The 17,378-nt window shown below is 52.3% G+C and overlaps 1 protein-coding gene across 1 annotated transcript in view; it reads left to right on the forward strand.

Moving 5' to 3' along the window:
* The first annotated feature begins 6,326 nt into the window (after positions 1-6,326).
* Positions 6,327-17,378, forward strand: part of LOC136626431 (uncharacterized) — a 54,812-nt gene continuing 43,760 nt past the window's right edge. Inside the window, exons 1-3 of the mRNA XM_066601494.1 lie at positions 6,327-6,444; positions 10,283-14,347; positions 17,329-17,371. Of these exons, the coding sequence (XP_066457591.1) occupies positions 10,294-14,347; positions 17,329-17,371 (4,097 nt within the window). The 5' untranslated portion in view covers positions 6,327-6,444; positions 10,283-10,293. The remainder of the gene's footprint in view (positions 6,445-10,282; positions 14,348-17,328; positions 17,372-17,378) is intronic.

The following is a 17,378-nucleotide window of genomic DNA, read 5'->3' on the forward strand; positions in this document are numbered from 1 at the left end:
TTCTGCGTGTTCCTCATGTGTTTCCTGCGTGTCCCTCTTATGTTCCCTGCCTGTTACCTGTGTGTCCCTCATATGTTTCCCATGTGTTCCCTGCATGTTTCCTGTGTGTTTATCATGTGTTCCATGTGTTTTCCCTGCGTGTCCCTCATGTGTTACCTGCGTGTCCCTCATGTGTTCCCTGTGTGTCCCTTATGTATTTCCCATGTGTTCCCTGCATGTTCCCTGCGTGTCCCTCATATGTTTCCCATGTGTTCCCTGCATGTTTTCTGTGTGTTTCTCATGTGTTCCATGTGTTTTCCCTGCGTGTCCCTCATGTGTTTCCTGCGTGTCCCTCATGTGTTCCCTGCATGTTTCCTGCATGTCCCTCATGTTCCCTGCGTTTTTCTCGTGTGTTCCATGAGTTTTTCCTGCGTGTCCCTCATGTGTTTCCCATGTGTTCCCTGCATGTTTCCTGCGTGTCCCTCGTGTTTTTCCTGCGTGTCCCTCTTGTGTTCCCTGCCTGTTACCTGTGTGTCCCTCATATGTTTCCCATGTGTTCCCTGCATGTTTCCTGTGTGTTTCTCATGTGTTCCATGTGTTTTCCTGCGTGTCCCTCATGTGTTTCCTGCGTGTCCCTCATGTGTTCCCTGTGTGTCCCTTATGTGTTACCCATGTGTTCCCTGCATGTTCCCTGTGTGTCCCTCATGTGTTCTCTGCGTGTCCCTCGTGTGTTCTCTGCGTGTCCCTCATGTGTTCCCTGCATGTTCCCTGCATGTCCCTCATGTGTTCCCTGCATATCCCCCATGTTTTCCCTCATGTGTTCCCTGCATGTCCTTCGTGTTCCCTGTGCATGTCCCTCGTGTTCCCTGTGTGTTCCTTGCGTGTCCCTCATGTGTTCCCTGTGTGTCTGTCATGTGTTTCCCATATTTCCTGCATGTTTCCTCTGTGTTCCTTGTGTGTTCCATGTGTTTTTCCTGCGTATCCCTCTGGTGTTCCCTGCGTGTCCCTCATGATTTTCCCATGTATTCCCTACATGTTTCCTGTGTGTCCCATGTGTTCTTTCTGCGCGTCCCTCATGTGTTCCCTGCGTGTCTTTCATGTGTTCCCTGCGTGTCCCTGCATGTCCTTCATGTTTTCCCTGCATGTTTCATGTGTGTCCCTCATGTGTTCCCTGCATATCTCTCATGTTTTCCCTATGTGTTCCCTGCATGTCCTTCATGTTCCCTGTGTGTTCCTCCTGTGTTCCCCGCATGTCCCTCATGTTTTCCCTATGTGTTCCCTGCATGTCCTTCGTGTTCCCTGTGTGTCCCTCATATGTTCCTTGCTAGTTTCCTGCGTGTCCCTCATGTGTTCCCTGCGTGTCCCTCATGTGTTCCCTGTGTGTTCCCTGCATGTTTCCTGCATGTCCCTCGTGTTTCCAATGTGTTCCCTGCATGTTTCCTGCGTGTCCCCCATGTGTTCCCCGCATATCCCTCATGTTTTCCCTATGTGTTCCCTGCATGTCCTTCGTGTTCCCTGTGTGTCCCTCATGTGTTCCCTGCGTGTCCCTCATATGTTCACTGCATGTTTCCTGCGTGTCCCTCATATGTTTCTCATATGTTCCCTGCATGTTTCCTGCGTGTCCCTCATGTGTTTCCTGCGTGTTCCTCATGTGTTCCCTGTGTCCCTCGTGTTCCCTGAATGTTTCCTGCGTGTCCCTCATGTGTTTCCAATGTGTTCCTTGCATATCCCTCATGTGTTCCCTGCATGTCCTTCGTGTTCCCTGTGTGTCCCTCATATGTTCACTGCATGGTTCCTGCGTGTCCCTCATATGTTTCCCATATGTTCCCTGCATGTTTCCTGTGTGTCCCTCATGTGTTTCCTGCGTGTTCCTCATGTGTTCCCTGTGTCCCTCGTGTTCCCTGCATGTTTCCTGCGTGTCCCTCATATGTTCACTGCATGGTTCCTGCGTGTCCCTCATATGTTTCCCATATGTTCCCTGCATGTTTCCTGCGTGTCCCTCATGTGTTCCCTGCGTGTCCCTCATGTGTTCCCTACATGTTTCCTGCGTGTCCCTCATGTGTTTCCCATGTGTTCCCTGTGTGTTCTCTGCGTGTCCCTCATGTGTTCCCTGTGTGTTCCCTGCGTGTCCCTCATGTGTTCCCTGTGTGTCCCTCATGTGTTTCCCATGTGTTCCCTGCATGTTTCCTTCGTGTCCCTCATGTGTTCTCTGCGTGTCCCTCATGTGTTCTCTGCATGTCCCTCATGTGCTCCCTGTGTGTCCCTCATGTGCTCCCTGCGAGTCCCTCATGTGCTCCCTGCGTGTCCCTCATGTGCTCCCTGCGTGTCCCTCATGTGTTCCCTGCGTGTCCCTCATGTGCTCCCTGCATGTCCATCATGTGTTCCCTGCATGTTTCCTGCGCGTCCCTCGTGTTCCCTGTGTGCTCCCTGCATGTTTCCTATGTGTCCCTCGTGTTCCTGCTTGTCCCTCATGTGTTCCCTGCATGTCCCTGCGTTTCCCTCATGTGTACCCTGCGTGTCCCCCATGTGTTCCTTACGTGTCCCTCATGTGTTCCCTGCGTGTCACTCATGTTCCCTGCGTTTTCCTCGTGTGTTCCATGTGTTTTTCCTGCGTGTCCCTCATGTGTTTCCCATGTGTTCCCTGCATGTTTCTTGCGTGTCTCTCATGTGTTTTCTGCGTGTCCCTCGTGTTCCCTGCCTGTTACCTGTGTGTCCCTGATATGTTTCCCATGTGTTCCCTGCATGTTTCCTGTGTGTTTCTCATGTGTTCCATGTGTTTTCCCTGCGTGTCCCTCATGTGTTCCTTGTGTGTCCCTCATGTGTTCCTTGTGTGTCCCTCATGTGTTCCCTGCATGTTTCCTGCCTGTCCCTCGTGTGTTCCCTGTGTTTTCCTCGTATGTTCCATGTATTTTTCCTGCGTGTCCCTCATGTGTTTCCCATGTGTTCCCTGAATTTTTCCTGCGTGTCCCTCATGTGTTCCCTGCCTGTTACCTGTGTGTCCCTCATATGTTTCCCATGTGTTCCCTGCATGTTTCCTGTGTGTTTCTCATGTGTTCCATGTGTTTTCCCTGTGTGTCCCTCATGTGTTTCCTGCGTGTCCCTCATGTGTTCCCTCAGTGTCCCTTATGTGTTTCCCATGTGTTCCCTGCATGTTCCCTGCGTGTCCCTCATGTGTTTCCCATGTGTTCCCTGCATGTTTCCTGTGTGTTTCTCGTGTGTTCCATGTGTTTTCCCTGTGTGTCCCTCATGTGTTTCCTGCGTGTCCCTTATGTGTTCCCTGCGTCCCTTATGTGTTTCCCATGTGTTCCGTGCATGTTTCCTGCGTGTCCCTCATGTGTTCCGTGTGTTCCTCATGTGTTTCCCATGTGTTCCCTGCATGTTTCCTGTGTGTTTCTTGTGTGTTCCATATGTTTTTCCTGCATGTCCCTCATGTGATCCCTGCGTGTCCCTCATGTGTTCCCTGCGTGTCCCTCATGTGTTCCCTGCATGTCCCTTATGTGTGCCCTGCGTGTCCCTCGTCTTCCATGTGTGTTTCCTGCATTTTCCCTGCGTGTCCCTCATGTGTTCCCTGCGTGTCCCTCATGTGTTCCCTGCATTTTCCCTGCGTGTCCCTCATGTGTTCCCTGTGTGTCCCTCATGTGCTCCCTGTGTGTCCCTTATGTGTTTCCCATGTGTTCCATGGATGTTTCATGTGTATTTCTCGTGTGTTCCCTGCATGTTCCCTGCGTGTCCCTCATGTGTTCCCTGGGTGTCCCTCATGTGTTCCCTGCGTGTCCCTCATGTGTTTCCTGCATGTCCCTCATGTGTTCCCTGCATGTTTCCTGCGTGTCACTTGTGTTCCCTGCATGTTTCCTACGTGTCCCTCGTGTTCTCTGCTTGTCCCTCATGTGTTTCCTATGTGTTCCCTGCATTTTCCCTGCGTGTCCCTCATGTGTTCCCGGCCTGTTCCCTGTGTGTCCCTTATGTGTTTCCCATGTGTTCCCTGCATTTTTCCTGCGTGTCCCTCATGTGTTTTCCATGTGTTCCCTGCATGTTTCCTGTGTGTTTCTTGTGTGTTCCATATGTTTTTCCTGCGTGTCCCTCATGTGTTCCCTGCGTGTCCCTCATGTGTTCCCTGCGTGTCCCTTATGTGTTCCTTGCGTGTCCCTCGTGTTCCTTGTGTGTTTCCTGCGTGTCCCTCATGTGTTCCCTGCGTGTCCCTCATGTGTTTCCCATGTGTTCCCTGCATGTTTCCTGAGTGTCCCTCATGTGTTCCCTGCGTGTCCCTCATGTGTTTCCCATGTGTTCCCTGCGTGTCCCTCATGTATTCCCTGTGTGTCCCTCATGTATTTCCTGCATGTCCCTCCTGTGTTTCCTGCATGTCCCTCCTGTGTTTCCTGCGTGTCCCTCCTGTGTTTCCTGCGTGTCCCTCAGGTGTTCCCTGCGAGTCCCTCATGTGTTCCCTGCGAGTCCCTCATGTGTTTCCCATGTGTTCCCTGCGTGTCCCTCATGTATTCCCTGTGTGTCCCTCATGTGTTTCCTGCGTGTCCCTCCTGTGTTTCCTGCGTGTCCCTCATGTGTTTCCTGCGTGTCCCTCATGTGTTCCCTGTGAGTCCCTCATGGGTTCCCTGCGAGTCCCTCATGTGCTCCCTGCGAGTCCCTCATGTGCTCCCTGCGAGTCCCTCATGTGCTCCCTGCGTGTCCATCATGTGCTCCCTGCGTGTCCATCATGTGTTCCCTGCGTGTCCATCATGTGTTCCCTGCATGTCACTTGTGTTCCCTGTGTGTTCCCTGCATGTTTCCTACGTGTCCCTCGTGTTCCCTGCTTGTCCCTCATGTGTTTCCCATGTGTTCCCTGCATTTTCCCCGCGTGTCCCTTATGTGTTCCCTGTGTGTCCCTCATGTGTTCCCTGTGTGTCCCTTATGTGTTTCCCATGAGTTCCATGCATGTTTCATGTGTATTTCTCGTGTGTTCCCTGTGTTTTCCCTGCGTGTCCCTCATGTGTTCCCTGCGTGTCCCTCATGTGCTCCCTGCGTGTCCCTCATGTGCTCCCTGCGTGTCCCTCATGTGCTCCCTGCGTGTCCATCATGTGTTCCCTGCATGTTTTTTGCATGTCACTTGTGTTCCCTGCATGTTTCCTACGTGTCCCTCATGTGTTTCCCATGTGTTCCCTGCATTTTCCCTGCGTGTCCCTCATGTGTTCCCGGCCTGTTGCCTGTGTGTCCCTTATGTGTTTCCCATGTGTTCCATGCATGTTTCATGTGTATTTCTCGTGTGCTCCCTGTGTTTTCCCTGCGTGTCCCTCACGTGTTCCCCGCCTGTTTCCCGCGTGTTTGTTCTGCTTGCAACCTTTTTTTGGTGCAGTAGTCAGCAGTCTTTGTCCGGCATGCAAGCAGCCACAGGCGGTCGTGGGGAATTCACGTGTAAATACGCAGCGCATGTATCATGTGACCTAATGGCGTATTTACGGACTACTTCACCCTGTAATACGGACCACAACAGGATGCGCCGTGGTTCTTTTTAAGCGTGTAAATGCGTGCATGAAAACCCCACATCAACGGAGACGCCGCGTGTGAGATGAGCGCCGTTCGGCACGTTTACACGGAGGCATTCTGCTGCTGTTTTTGTTCCGTGCTCGGGATTGTGATGTAGAAGATTGCACTTGGGAGAGTTTCCATGTGCTGACGTCCCGCATCACCAGCGCCGGTTTCCGCCTGCGTATGTTTCCCACGGACAGAGCAAAAGCTGCACCAAAAATGGTGGCAGAATTCGTTGCGCCGCAGATTTCCCCTCCTCCGTGTTTTACGCGCCGACTCCGATGGATTCGCACTCACATCTGCACAGATATCTTCGTCAAACATCTTAAGACGCGAGTCGTCATCGTTACGCTTCCGTGTCCGTCTTTGTCGCAGTGGCGGCATCGCTGGCGCAGTTTTTTTCGCTCTCCCTCCACAGCAGCGATCCGCTAATGACCTGAGACGGCGGCAGATTCCGCGCTTCTCAACGGGCGCATCCAGGTGTAGACTACTCAGCGGACCCCGCGGGGGGCGCTACCACGGCGCAGATTCTCCTTCACAGGAGGACGCGGATTTGATGCGAATTCTGCTGTGTGAACATAGCGGTATATAAAGGGTCGCAGGGGAGGGCGCCGCACACCCGGCCGCCCCTTAAGGGTATTTGGAGGAATATTCGGCCACGGACAGATCTGCGCCGCAGCCCTCGCCCTGGAGGCCGCCATGTTGGTCATCACCCAGCTTTCCTGGGTACGCAAGTGAGCAGAAGCTTCCAGCAGAGCTGCCTGTCTCTGCCTGTCGGCTGTTGCTGACGTCCGGGAAGGTGTGTCTCACCTGGGCTCCCCTCCCCCACCCTCTGACGCCTCACCTGCCTGCTCTCCATTACAGGAAATCCCTTTATCCCTGCTGGGCCGCCACTGAATGTCACATCCCTGGGGGGCTGAGAAGCCGCAGCGGACCCCCGCCACACAGGTAAGTGTACTCTCTGACTGCTGGGACTTGTAGTCCCACCCGCTGGAGACCGCAGAACTTGGCTGTCTCTTGCTATGGAGTTTGTGGGGTGACGATCCGTGAAGTGCAGTGATGACAGGCAGGGTAATGTGTAACCGGACAGACGGCGGCCGCGGGGTCAGATTCCACTCGCAGACCTGAACACGGCAGCTTCCCAGAAAGGGTTAACCCCGAGCGGCGCGGACCGGGGGGCCGCTCATCAGGTGGGCAACCGTTACCGCACTTTACTGTCCCATCAGGCGGCGGCCATGATAACACGCTTTTTGTTGCTTCCTGGCCGCTCGGTATGGCGTCTGTCACTGGGAGACCTCGGGGGTCCTGACTGGAAACCTGGGGGGCCTGCAAGTATCCCAACAAAGTGGGATCTTGTGACGTTGAGCCCCCCGGACTGCCATATCGGCGTCTCCCAGCGCACGGGCAGCTGTGCCTTCGGATGTCCAGCAGTTCCCGGGGTCTTCTCCCCATCTGCACTGCCGACCACCATCAGGACCTCCGCTTTTGTGCAGGGTGGTCTCACAGCCGTCGGACCCCCGTCAGCGCACCCTTGCCGAACGTGTGAGTTGTGCCTGTGAGGTTGGGGCGCATCTTGATTGGACGACCTGCGGACAGCTGCCGGCGCGATACACGGACGGACAGGAATACGGCATGCGATGAGTTTTCCAGTGGCGGTCCGTGAATGAATGGCGGCAGCACCGGGGGCCGACCGTTTGGGCAGCGATCCCTTTAGGTCGGAGCTCCACGGCGGTTACACGTACGCGCCAATCGCATTGCGGTTTCTATAACGCATTCTGACACTACGATTAGCCGATCACCCTCCATGTAACCTGCGATCTATCAGGGCGACGCCTCCTGCGCAGTACGTACAGGCGGAGGACGCACCCGTGTCGTGGACTTCGCGGCGTTCGCAGATTTATGCGGCATCCGCGGCAGTAAAGCGTCTGGTTGGTTTGGATGGGAATCCGTGCCGCAGTTTATGTGGCGCAGATGAGAAGCGTTGGCGAGGTCGGCGACGGGTTCAGTCCAAGTGTGGTTAGAAATGCGTAACGCGGCTGCGGATTTCTGTCATGGATTCCGCTGTGTGAACGGTCCCCTAGAATCGGCGCGGCGCACACCCCCCGGCTGATGTCCAACCTGTGGAGCTGCTCGGCGTCCAGGCCTTACTGCGGGGAACGAGCGCGAGGGCGGTGTCTGATAGATTTAGCGCACTTCGCCACAAACACGTTTCTCGCCACGTTATTTCTTGACACGGGCGGAAGAGAACAGCGTTGGTCATGTGATGAGCCGTATGTCGCTGTGACCTCTGAGATCTGCGCTATGGAGAACCAATCAGAGCTGCAGACATAAAAGCTGCAACGTGGTTGCTACGGGCAACGGCCCATCCTGCTCGTTTCAATAAACTTTATTTATGCAGTACCGGAGGACACCTCGTTGCTCCCATAAGTGCGCTCTGAGTTGCCGCGCGTCTGGATTGCATCGCCTTCATGCTCCGCGCCGTCTGTATCTACGTGTTGTGCAGCTACAATATGGCAGTGGCACAACCCCTCCCCCCCTTACCGCCATCACAGGAAGCCGCGGCGGCGCATTCCCGTGGAGCTGTTTGTAGCAAAACTGTGTCGGTTTTTACAAAATTCGCGGGATGAAGGATCGTATAAATGGCGGCTGACGCGCCTGCGTCAGCCGCCAGCGGGGCTGGGAGCGCGATGCTCCCTGAGACCAGACTGCTCTGTGCCGCAAGGGTTAATGGCGGTTTGCCGCGGCCATTGGCTGGAAACAATCAGGAAAGATGATTCAGCGACTACAACTCCCAACGTGTGTTCTGGTAGCAAAGACCAGACGCTGCAGAGGAAATGGCGCCATTTTGTAGACTTGCGCAGGACAGCGGGCTGACGCTCACAGCTGAGGGTTTGTTGCTCTGGCCTCCTGGCGGACACGTTTCCAGCTGCGTTCCAGCGGCGAAAGGAACTATCTGCAAAAATGTATCGGCGTTTAAGGTTCACGGAGCGCAATTTGCACCATGAAGTCCCCGTCACAGCGGCGTCTCACTCCTGTGAATCGCGTCGTGGTTCATACGGATCATCCATAGCACATAGGAAATCGGGGAAAGGTGCATCACATGCGCGCTGCAGGCCTGAATCCACGTAAGGATCCACGGCGGGAATCTGCAGGCGGCCTCGGATTTCTGTCGCAGATTCTGTGGCGTTTTGTGTTCACGCAGCAGCGGAAGAAATCCCATCCAGACGCCACAGGAGACGCAGCAGAAGGCTGCAGCCTGCGGACGTCCGGGGAGCCACTCGCTGCGATGGGGGTAGCGCACTTTCTCACTCGGACGAGCAGCACATGAACGGGGTGTCCGCGCGGCGTCCGATGACACTTGCGTCCCAGAACTATAATCGCCTGTGATGTGCGTTTTAAATCTGCAGCCGGTTAATCTGCGAGCATCCGCTAGTGATCCGTGCGGATTGGGATGCGGTTTCTCTGCGCACATGGTGTGCTGCGGGGCGGCCCGCGCCGTTCACTGTGTATTCACAGGTCTCTATTGACCCGGCCGTTCTGTCCGCCCCGGTTACGTGGGGGAAGGGAAACGGTGACTTAACATTCTAGTCCCAACAGTAGATAATGATATTCTGCGTAGAGGCGCAAAGTAAAAACAGAGCTGCACAGTTTTATACTACGGGGTGCAACGGGCAATAAAAGGTCTTTTATGCCTTGACAGCGGCCTCCATTGGCGCCGGGAAGTCCTCCTGATCTGCGCCACAGAAGACTGAACCGTGAACAACAGCAGCCTTACCGCCGCAAGCAAACTGTCAGATATCTGGCTTTGTCACGCTAACGTCTGCCTACGAGAGTTGGCGTGCCTCCAAATATGCCGCGGTGGGCCGGGCGATGGTGACCTCTGTAGGTGTGGAATACGATGGGCTCGCCATCCTCCCACCCATGCTACAAGGGATGGCGCCCCTCACGCTCCCCTCCGAATACATCGTGGTGGGCCGGGCGATGGTGACCTCTGTAGGTGTGGAATACGATTGCTCGCCATCCTCCCACCCATCCTACAAGGGGTGGTGCCCCTCACGCTCCCCTCCGAATACATCGTGGTGGGCCGGGCAGCGGTGACCTCTGTGGGTGTGGAATACGATGGGTTCGCTGTCCTCCCACCTATCCTACAAGGGGTGGTGCCCCTCACACTCCCCTCCAAATAGATCGTGGTGGGCCGGGCGGCGGTGACCTCTGTAGGTGTGGAATACGATGGCTCGCCATCCTCCCACCTATCCTACAAGGGATGGTGCCCCTCACACTCCCCTCCGAATACATCATGGTGGGCCGGGCGGCGGTGACCTCTGCAGGTGTGGAATACGATGGGCTTGCCATCCTCCCACCTATCCTACAAGGGATGGTGCCCCTCACACTCCCCTCCGAATACATCGTGGTGGGCCGGGCGGCGGTGACCTCTGTAGGTGTGGAATACGATGGGCTCGCCGTCCTCCCACCTATCCTACAAGGGATGGTGCCCCTCACACTCCCCTCCGAACACATCATGGTGGGCCAGGCGGCGGTGACCTCTGTAGGTGTGGAATACGATGGCTCGCCATCCTCCCACCTATCCTACAAGGGATGGTGCCCCTCACACTCCCCTCCGAATACATCATGGTGGGCCGGGCGGCGGTGACCTCTGTAGATGTGGAATACGATGGGCTCGCCATCCTCCCACCTATCCTACAAGGGACAATCCTTTCAGAGAACCACTTTTTTATTGCTGTGTTGTCCTTGTTTTTCCTTTTGTAACGTCTTTTGCTTCTTCCAGATGGCGTGACGATGGAAAGTGTTGTAGAAGATGCACATATAGCGGGACAGGAGACCATCAGCTCTCAGAGGAAGGGGACATCTGCGGAGAGAGGCCCCAGTGATGACACAGCTATGGACTCTGGTTTACTGCCACCGACTACCTGGGAAATGCTGACTAATGAGGTCGTAAACACTGGGACTCGAGCCACCGCGACTCCCTGCCAACCATCACATGATGGGTCATCATCTACCGATATGGCACAAGGAATACCCCATGCCACCTTCCCCGGTGACCTTGAGGCGTCTCGCTCTGCTACAGAGGAGAGACATGCTGCCGGTGAAATGAGACCGCTTAAGGAGGAAAAAAAGGCATGTCTGAGAGAGTCCGAGACATCCAGTGATGATACGGATGATTGGGAGACTGCCAGCGAGAAGAGTCTGGCACTTGATCTGGAGCCTCATGATCCACACAGGGTCAGAATGGAAACTGGGTCATATAGTCAAGAGAGATACAATGAAGATGCCGGGCTTTATGCTCCAAAAACCATCAGTGAGCATGCTGGGGTTTATGGTAATGAGACACTGAGTGACAACACTGGTCAGGAAACCATCAGTGAGGAAGCTGGGCTTTGTGGTCTGGAAACCATCAGTGAGGAAGCTGGGCTTTGTGGTCCGGAAACCATCAGTGAGGAAGCTGGGCTTTGTGGTCCGGAAACCATCAGTGAGGAAGCTGGGCTTTGTGGTCCGGAAACCATCAGTGAGGAAGCTGGGCTTTGTGGTCCGGAAACCATCAGTGAGGAAGCTGGGCTTTGTGGTCCGGAAACCATCAGTGAGGAAGCTGATCCTCGTGGTCAGGAAACCATCAGTGAGGAAGCTGATCCTCGTGGTCAGGAAACCATCAGTGAGGAAGCTGATCCTCGTGGTCAGGAAACCATCAGTGAGGAAGCTGATCCTCGTGGTCAGGAAACCATCAGTGAGGAAGCTGATCCTCGTGGTCAGGAAACCATCAGTGAGGAAGCTGATCCTCGTGGTCAGGAAACCATCAGTGAGGAAGCTGATCCTCGTGGTCAGGAAACCATCAGTGAGGAAGCTGATCCTCGTGGTCAGGAAACCATCAGTGAGGAAGCTGATCCTCGTGGTCAGGAAACCATCAGTGAGGAAGCTGATCCTCGTGGTCAGGAAACCATCAGTGAGGAAGCTGATCCTCGTGGTCATGATGAAGTCTGTGAAGATGCTTGGACTCATGGTCATGATGAAGTCTGTGAAGATGCTTGGACTCATGGTCATCAGATAGTCAGTACGGATGCTTGGCCTCAAGGTCAGGAAACTGTAAACGAGGTGGATGAACTTCATGGTTTGGAGTCTATTGGTGAGAAGGTGACTGAACCACTTGGTCATGATAACAGAGAGGCCTCCCTCCACAGCCTGGAAACATCTAATGATACTGGATCTTATGGTCAGGAGACAGTCAATAAGGAGGAAGAGCCTCGTGGTCAAGAGACGGTCAATGAGGAGACTGCGTCACATAATGAAGAAAAAACTGAAACCGTCACTGACTTGACTAATTGTGACAAAGAAACAGACGGTGAGTTAGTTGGGCCTTCAGATAATGAGACCGCTTATGATGTGACTTGGCCTCATGGTGCTGAGCTACAGGGCAATGAAACAGTAAGTGGGGAAGAGAGTGAAGAGTATGATGAAGATGGTAAGATAAGACCAACCGATGTTCTTGACCGGATGGCAGATGAAAATATAGTAACTGTGAATGAACAGACCTCAGATGATGAAGAGCCCTTTAGTCCAGACGAAAATAAAGAGAGTGATAGTGAGGAAATACTAGAGACCCATATAGATGAGATCAAAAGTGACTGTACATATGATGTGGGGGTCAGTAAAGCGACTTTTGGTGATGGAACAGACGGCAACCCCTTCAAGGCTCGAGATGTCTACAAAGAGACCTTTCCTGAAGATACACTGGTTATCTACATGGAAAGAGACCATGAAGAAAAGCAGGAGGTCAACAAAGTGATGGACAATAATGCGATACAGGGCATCTATAAACAGACTGTTGAGAAAAATGCTTTACAAAAAACATCGGACTCTGAGGATACTGAGGTTGTAGATGCTGGGATGGTTGGGATATCCAAAAGGATGGAGGAAGTCCGGAATAAGGAAAGAATCATCAATGAACCATCCAGTGAAGAAAGGGAAATGACAATAACAGTTCAGATGAAATACAATGAGAATGGTGAACGCAATGATGTGTTCTTCGAAGATTCAAAAGTCCTTGTTGAAGATCCCACCGATGAAGATGAGGATAAGCAGAGGTGGGATTTGGCAGAAACATTCAGTAAATATGAGCTAACTGAGGCTATAGAGATCACGGATCTAGAATGTGAGAGACTTAAAGAGGAGCTACGTAACATTAATCCACTTGTAGGGACTGGTGAAGGACTTTTAGAGGGTCTTCCAAATATAATGAGCCAAGAAACAGTGCTTGAGTCACAATTCAGTACACCAGTTACTATTGATGACTCTTCTTACATGGGTTGTACAATGGATATAGAAGCCCAAATGGATGTTAGTGGTCCACCACTGATGGAAGAAGAGACTTGGAGCAATACTGAAACTAAGTGTATAGAGTCTAAAGATAGATCTACAGATACTCAAAATGAGCCTTCCAATACTCTAGGTTTTAGTTACAATGCAATGCCAGAGGTTCGAGTAGTATCCTCTGATGGCCAAGAAATTAGTGGACCATGTTTACAGCTATCGGGAGTACATACAGAACGAGACTCTCGCTCAAATGATGACTTGAGCATTGGTGTCCAGCATCAGGGGTTGGATGATCCAAAACCACTTCTGGAAGAGTCCATAACTGTGGAAATGTTAGACCCTCCTCATAAACCATTATGTTCACAGATGGATCAAGAGCAAAGCACTCAAGAAGTTTCTGGGGATAAGCCTGATCTCCACAAACTAGAATTTTTTCCCATTACATTGAAAGGGACTGGTGTTGTTGTATCTGCACATCATTTCTTACCAGACAGTATAGACACAGAATGTATAGCCAGCCAAGAATCTACACAAGAGTCAAGTCAACAAGAAAGACCTTTGGGTGATGCTAAACCTGAGACTGGCTTTGACCAAGATTTGATGACCTCTGGTTTCGATACTGAAAAGACAACTATAAACTCTGAAAATATCAAGTTGTTCAGAAGGCAGCGGAGTAACACCGATCCCGGCCTGAGTCAACTCCACGAAGAAAAGTTGCAGGCCAGCTCCAATACTGAAGGTTCTTCCAGGGGAAGAGTGAGAAGTAGAACACCTCCTTGTGACAAATTTACCTCCAGTTACGCCTCTACTCCACCCAAACCTCTGGAGCCATTCACAACCTCTCTCTTGTACCCAATGACGGATGAAGATACAAATTCACACAAGGTAAAAGCTACATCAGTAAAGGCATATACATTCTACCCTACACAAATATTTAACCCCATGCTTTTGCTAGGCCATGCTGAAGAAGAATCTGGGTTCTACCAGGCAGAGACCTTTAGCCACAACAGCATGGAGAATGCAACTCAAAGGCCCTTGCCATCACCACCTCAAGATAATTCAATCCTTCGGCACACCCAGAACCCTGAAATCATTGCTGTAAAACGCAATACTTTCCCTAAATCTACTGTGGATGCCTCAAATACCAAACCAACGTTGGCTCCTTCAGTTGCCCCTGTATGGCTTCCTCCTCAACGCACACGTTACATAGGAGACCCCAGTGGGGCAGATGAAATCAGAACTATGAAAACACCAGAGACTTCCCTGGTGAGACGAGCCACCATAAGGCACAAACGGAGCAACGCTGGGGTTAAACCAACGGCTAAAAGGTTCAGTAACCTGCACCTACCTCCCATACCTCAGAAAGAGTATGCAGCGGGACCAAATACAAGCAACTTGCCAAAGATTCAGTCAGTAAACGTCAGCAAGATCGAAATTTCTGCCAAAAATAGACCTTTACCTCATCAGCAAGTGAGTTCAGAAGAGACTGGCCAATCAAGAAGGTTATCTGCTATGGAAACAGTAAGAGGTAGGTGGAGGGAGAATATTATCATGGCTTGAGAAGTTGCTTTGTTCTAGTCTAGTGCCCTCTGTTGGTGATGAATGTGTAAAGGACTAAATTGTGACCTCATGTGGATGACCATATAAAAAGATGCCCCATCTGCTGCTATGGATGCACAAACTAAGCCTCTGATTTCGGCCTCTTCCACACGGGGTACAAGTATCTCCCTATTCATTGCATGTATGTGAAGATGATGGTTTCCCATGGGGTCTTCCACATGAGATGTTTTATAGCCTGAAAGACCCCGTTGGAAACGCTTCACATACATGCGCTTTGTAGTGCTGATTTTGTAGCTCGTGTGAACGAGGCCGTAAGCTCGCATCCCACGAGGTATGAAAACCACCATAGACAACAGTAGAGCCGCATTCCCCATTAACCACACAGACCTGCTGCGCCTCTGTGCCATTAGACTTTAATCTAGCCCTTGGCCAAAAGAAGCGATTTGACCAACTTGGCTGATGCAAGAGTGACAGTATTAATTTACTGCACTCGATGTTTGTGTTCCCCTACGTCAGCGGGTGATTGGCTGATGGGGTGGTAAATATACGGTTGGGTCTCCTTCAGTCTGATCAGCCGCTTCTATCTGTGTAGTTGTAAGACGATTGGCCAGCGGGTGCCTATGGAGAGCTCCTTAGTACATCCTGACACACAGCCGCCTGCACACGGCAGAGCCAGATTCCCCATGTGGGTTCCTGCAGCCGATGGCGGCTCTGACCGCGGCCGGCGACCCTGCGTTCCTGCTTTGGCTGTGCTGCAGATGCTTGCCATCGGTCATGCACAGTACAGATATATATTTTTTTATGTTTTTTCCCACGTTGTTGCTAGGCGATGACACTTGTACCCGCAGCCTATCTGCACTGTGAATTGAATTCCATGGAAGCCGTCCGCGCAGAATAGAACATATTGAGTTGTTTTTGTTTTGTTTTTCCTCTGCGGAAATCGCGATTCGTTTGTACAGGAACAAGTGACTCTATGCAGCATGCTTTGAAAGGTATTTGCTGCGGATCCTCCGCGCCGGCCACGGACTCTGCAGCTGGCCAAAGTGGTTGAAGAGACTCTCCAGAAGTCCACCCCCCACAGTGAGGCGTTGCTTCCCCCGGCATGGAGCCGCCGATTAGCCAGATCTCACAAGGCCATTCAGACTCCATTAGTGGACAACCATCCTTCACCGTCCTCAGATGGTCGGCCTTGTTGGCAGCCCCCCTCCCACCCATCTCTGCATTGTGCCGCCTACAAGGATTTCTTCGGTTTGATGGTAATCGGTGGCGCATTGATGATAATTAGTTCCTTTGGGACTAGAGATGAGCGAGCACCCAAATGCTCGGGTTGCGTTATTTGAGTCGAGCTTTTTGTAAAATTCGAGAGCTCGACTCAAGTAACGAACCCCATTGACTCCAATGGGAGACTCCAGCATTTTTGTAGGTGGGCCGCCGGGTCCCGAGCTTTTATTATTGTTTGTTTTTTCTTGGTTCGTGTGTTCGTTCTCTCCCCCGGCTGATTCTTGGCTGAGTGCCGATTGGCATGTGGATCGGTGACCTTGTTTACCCGGGCTGACGATGGCTGGTGTGGCGATAGATTAGCGTTGCTTCACCCCATAAAGGCGGCTGTACATCTCTATTCACACGGGAAGCGGACCAGCGAGCATCGACCGGCTGACGAAGATAATTGGGCCTTTAATGAGGGATCTCAGACTGGGATGAGTGACGCCTCCATACAGAGAACTTCCCACTCCGGTGTCTTTTGGCTGTATTACCTGGACTTGCCACAATGCAACTGAACCAAACTTGTCAGTGCCGGCTCTACCGCCATTTTTTCTGTGAAGGAGTGTGCTGACAACCAGCATGGTCACCATTACAGCTGTTAGTGAGGTTGTTGCACAACCGGAGGGGCAAACTAACCCCATAGATGTATTGTGAAGGTTCATCTTAATTACACCCAAGAAGGTTGAGCGCTGCAGACCTTCCCATCAGAAGAGGAGATGCGGCTCCGATAATTACTGTCTGTCAGGTGGCTGCGCCCTGAATACCGGTTACACCACTCTGCAAGGTCCCTCAGTGCCATCACTAGGTAATAATCCCTGGTAGGTGTCCCAAGCTGCAGCGGGGTCATTGTGCCGGCAGCCCTGCTCATGCGGACAGCAGGGTCTCTCGGTTGCAGATTTCAAATTTCTGACTCTGTTCTCCAGCGTGAACCCTCTAAGAGGACTGTCCATCTGGTCGATTTTTGTCAGAAGGATCCCCATATGATTAGCTATAACAATCCCTGTGAGAGACTCCTAGTGATCACCTCTAATCTGCAGGATTGTAATCCGCTGCAGCGCCGCCACAGGATAAATGAAGTATTACATGGTGCTCATTGAAATTGATGAGCTGTCGATGTAGAAGGTGTTGGGTCCTCCAGAGTTGGAGGTGCTTTTTGCTCCTGCCAACAGATGAGGGTCCTGGCTATTAACTCTGATTTTCCTAATAAAGTATTTGAACAGGGGGTTCTAAACCAGACACCACCCGCCTCACCCTTTTGCCGTCGTCCCTCGCTTCCCCCGCCTCCCCCTTTTGCCGTCGTCCCTCGCCTCCCCCGCCTGACCTTTGTTGCTGTCTATGATGGATTTCACTGACCGGATGGGCTGAATGAATCCACGGCCCACCTCATTAAAAGGGATGGTCCAGAGTGGACAAGGCTTTCTTCCAGATCCCTCTGTGTTGGAGGAAATGCTCTCTATGGGGTCAGAAGCAGAACCAGGACTGGTTGGGTTTAGGTGCCCTTTATGACCTGTCCAAAAGACCCTAAAGCCCTTGAGTATGTGCAGGCCATCGGCAGATTGGTGGGGATCCCGAGCTGTAAATGACCTGGTCTCCGGTAATGCAGGGACCACAGGGGGTCTGGAGGGGGCGCTGTAGTATTTGGGCATTCTCTAGTAGGTGTTTGACAGATGTTCTATTTCTCTGCAGAGGAAGGACAGCCGGCCAACAGACCTGAATCCGTACTACTGAGGTAGGTC

The sequence above is a fragment of the Eleutherodactylus coqui genome, chromosome 4, assembly GCF_035609145.1.
Source record: "Eleutherodactylus coqui strain aEleCoq1 chromosome 4, aEleCoq1.hap1, whole genome shotgun sequence".
NCBI classification, from domain to species: Eukaryota; Metazoa; Chordata; class Amphibia; order Anura; family Eleutherodactylidae; genus Eleutherodactylus; species Eleutherodactylus coqui.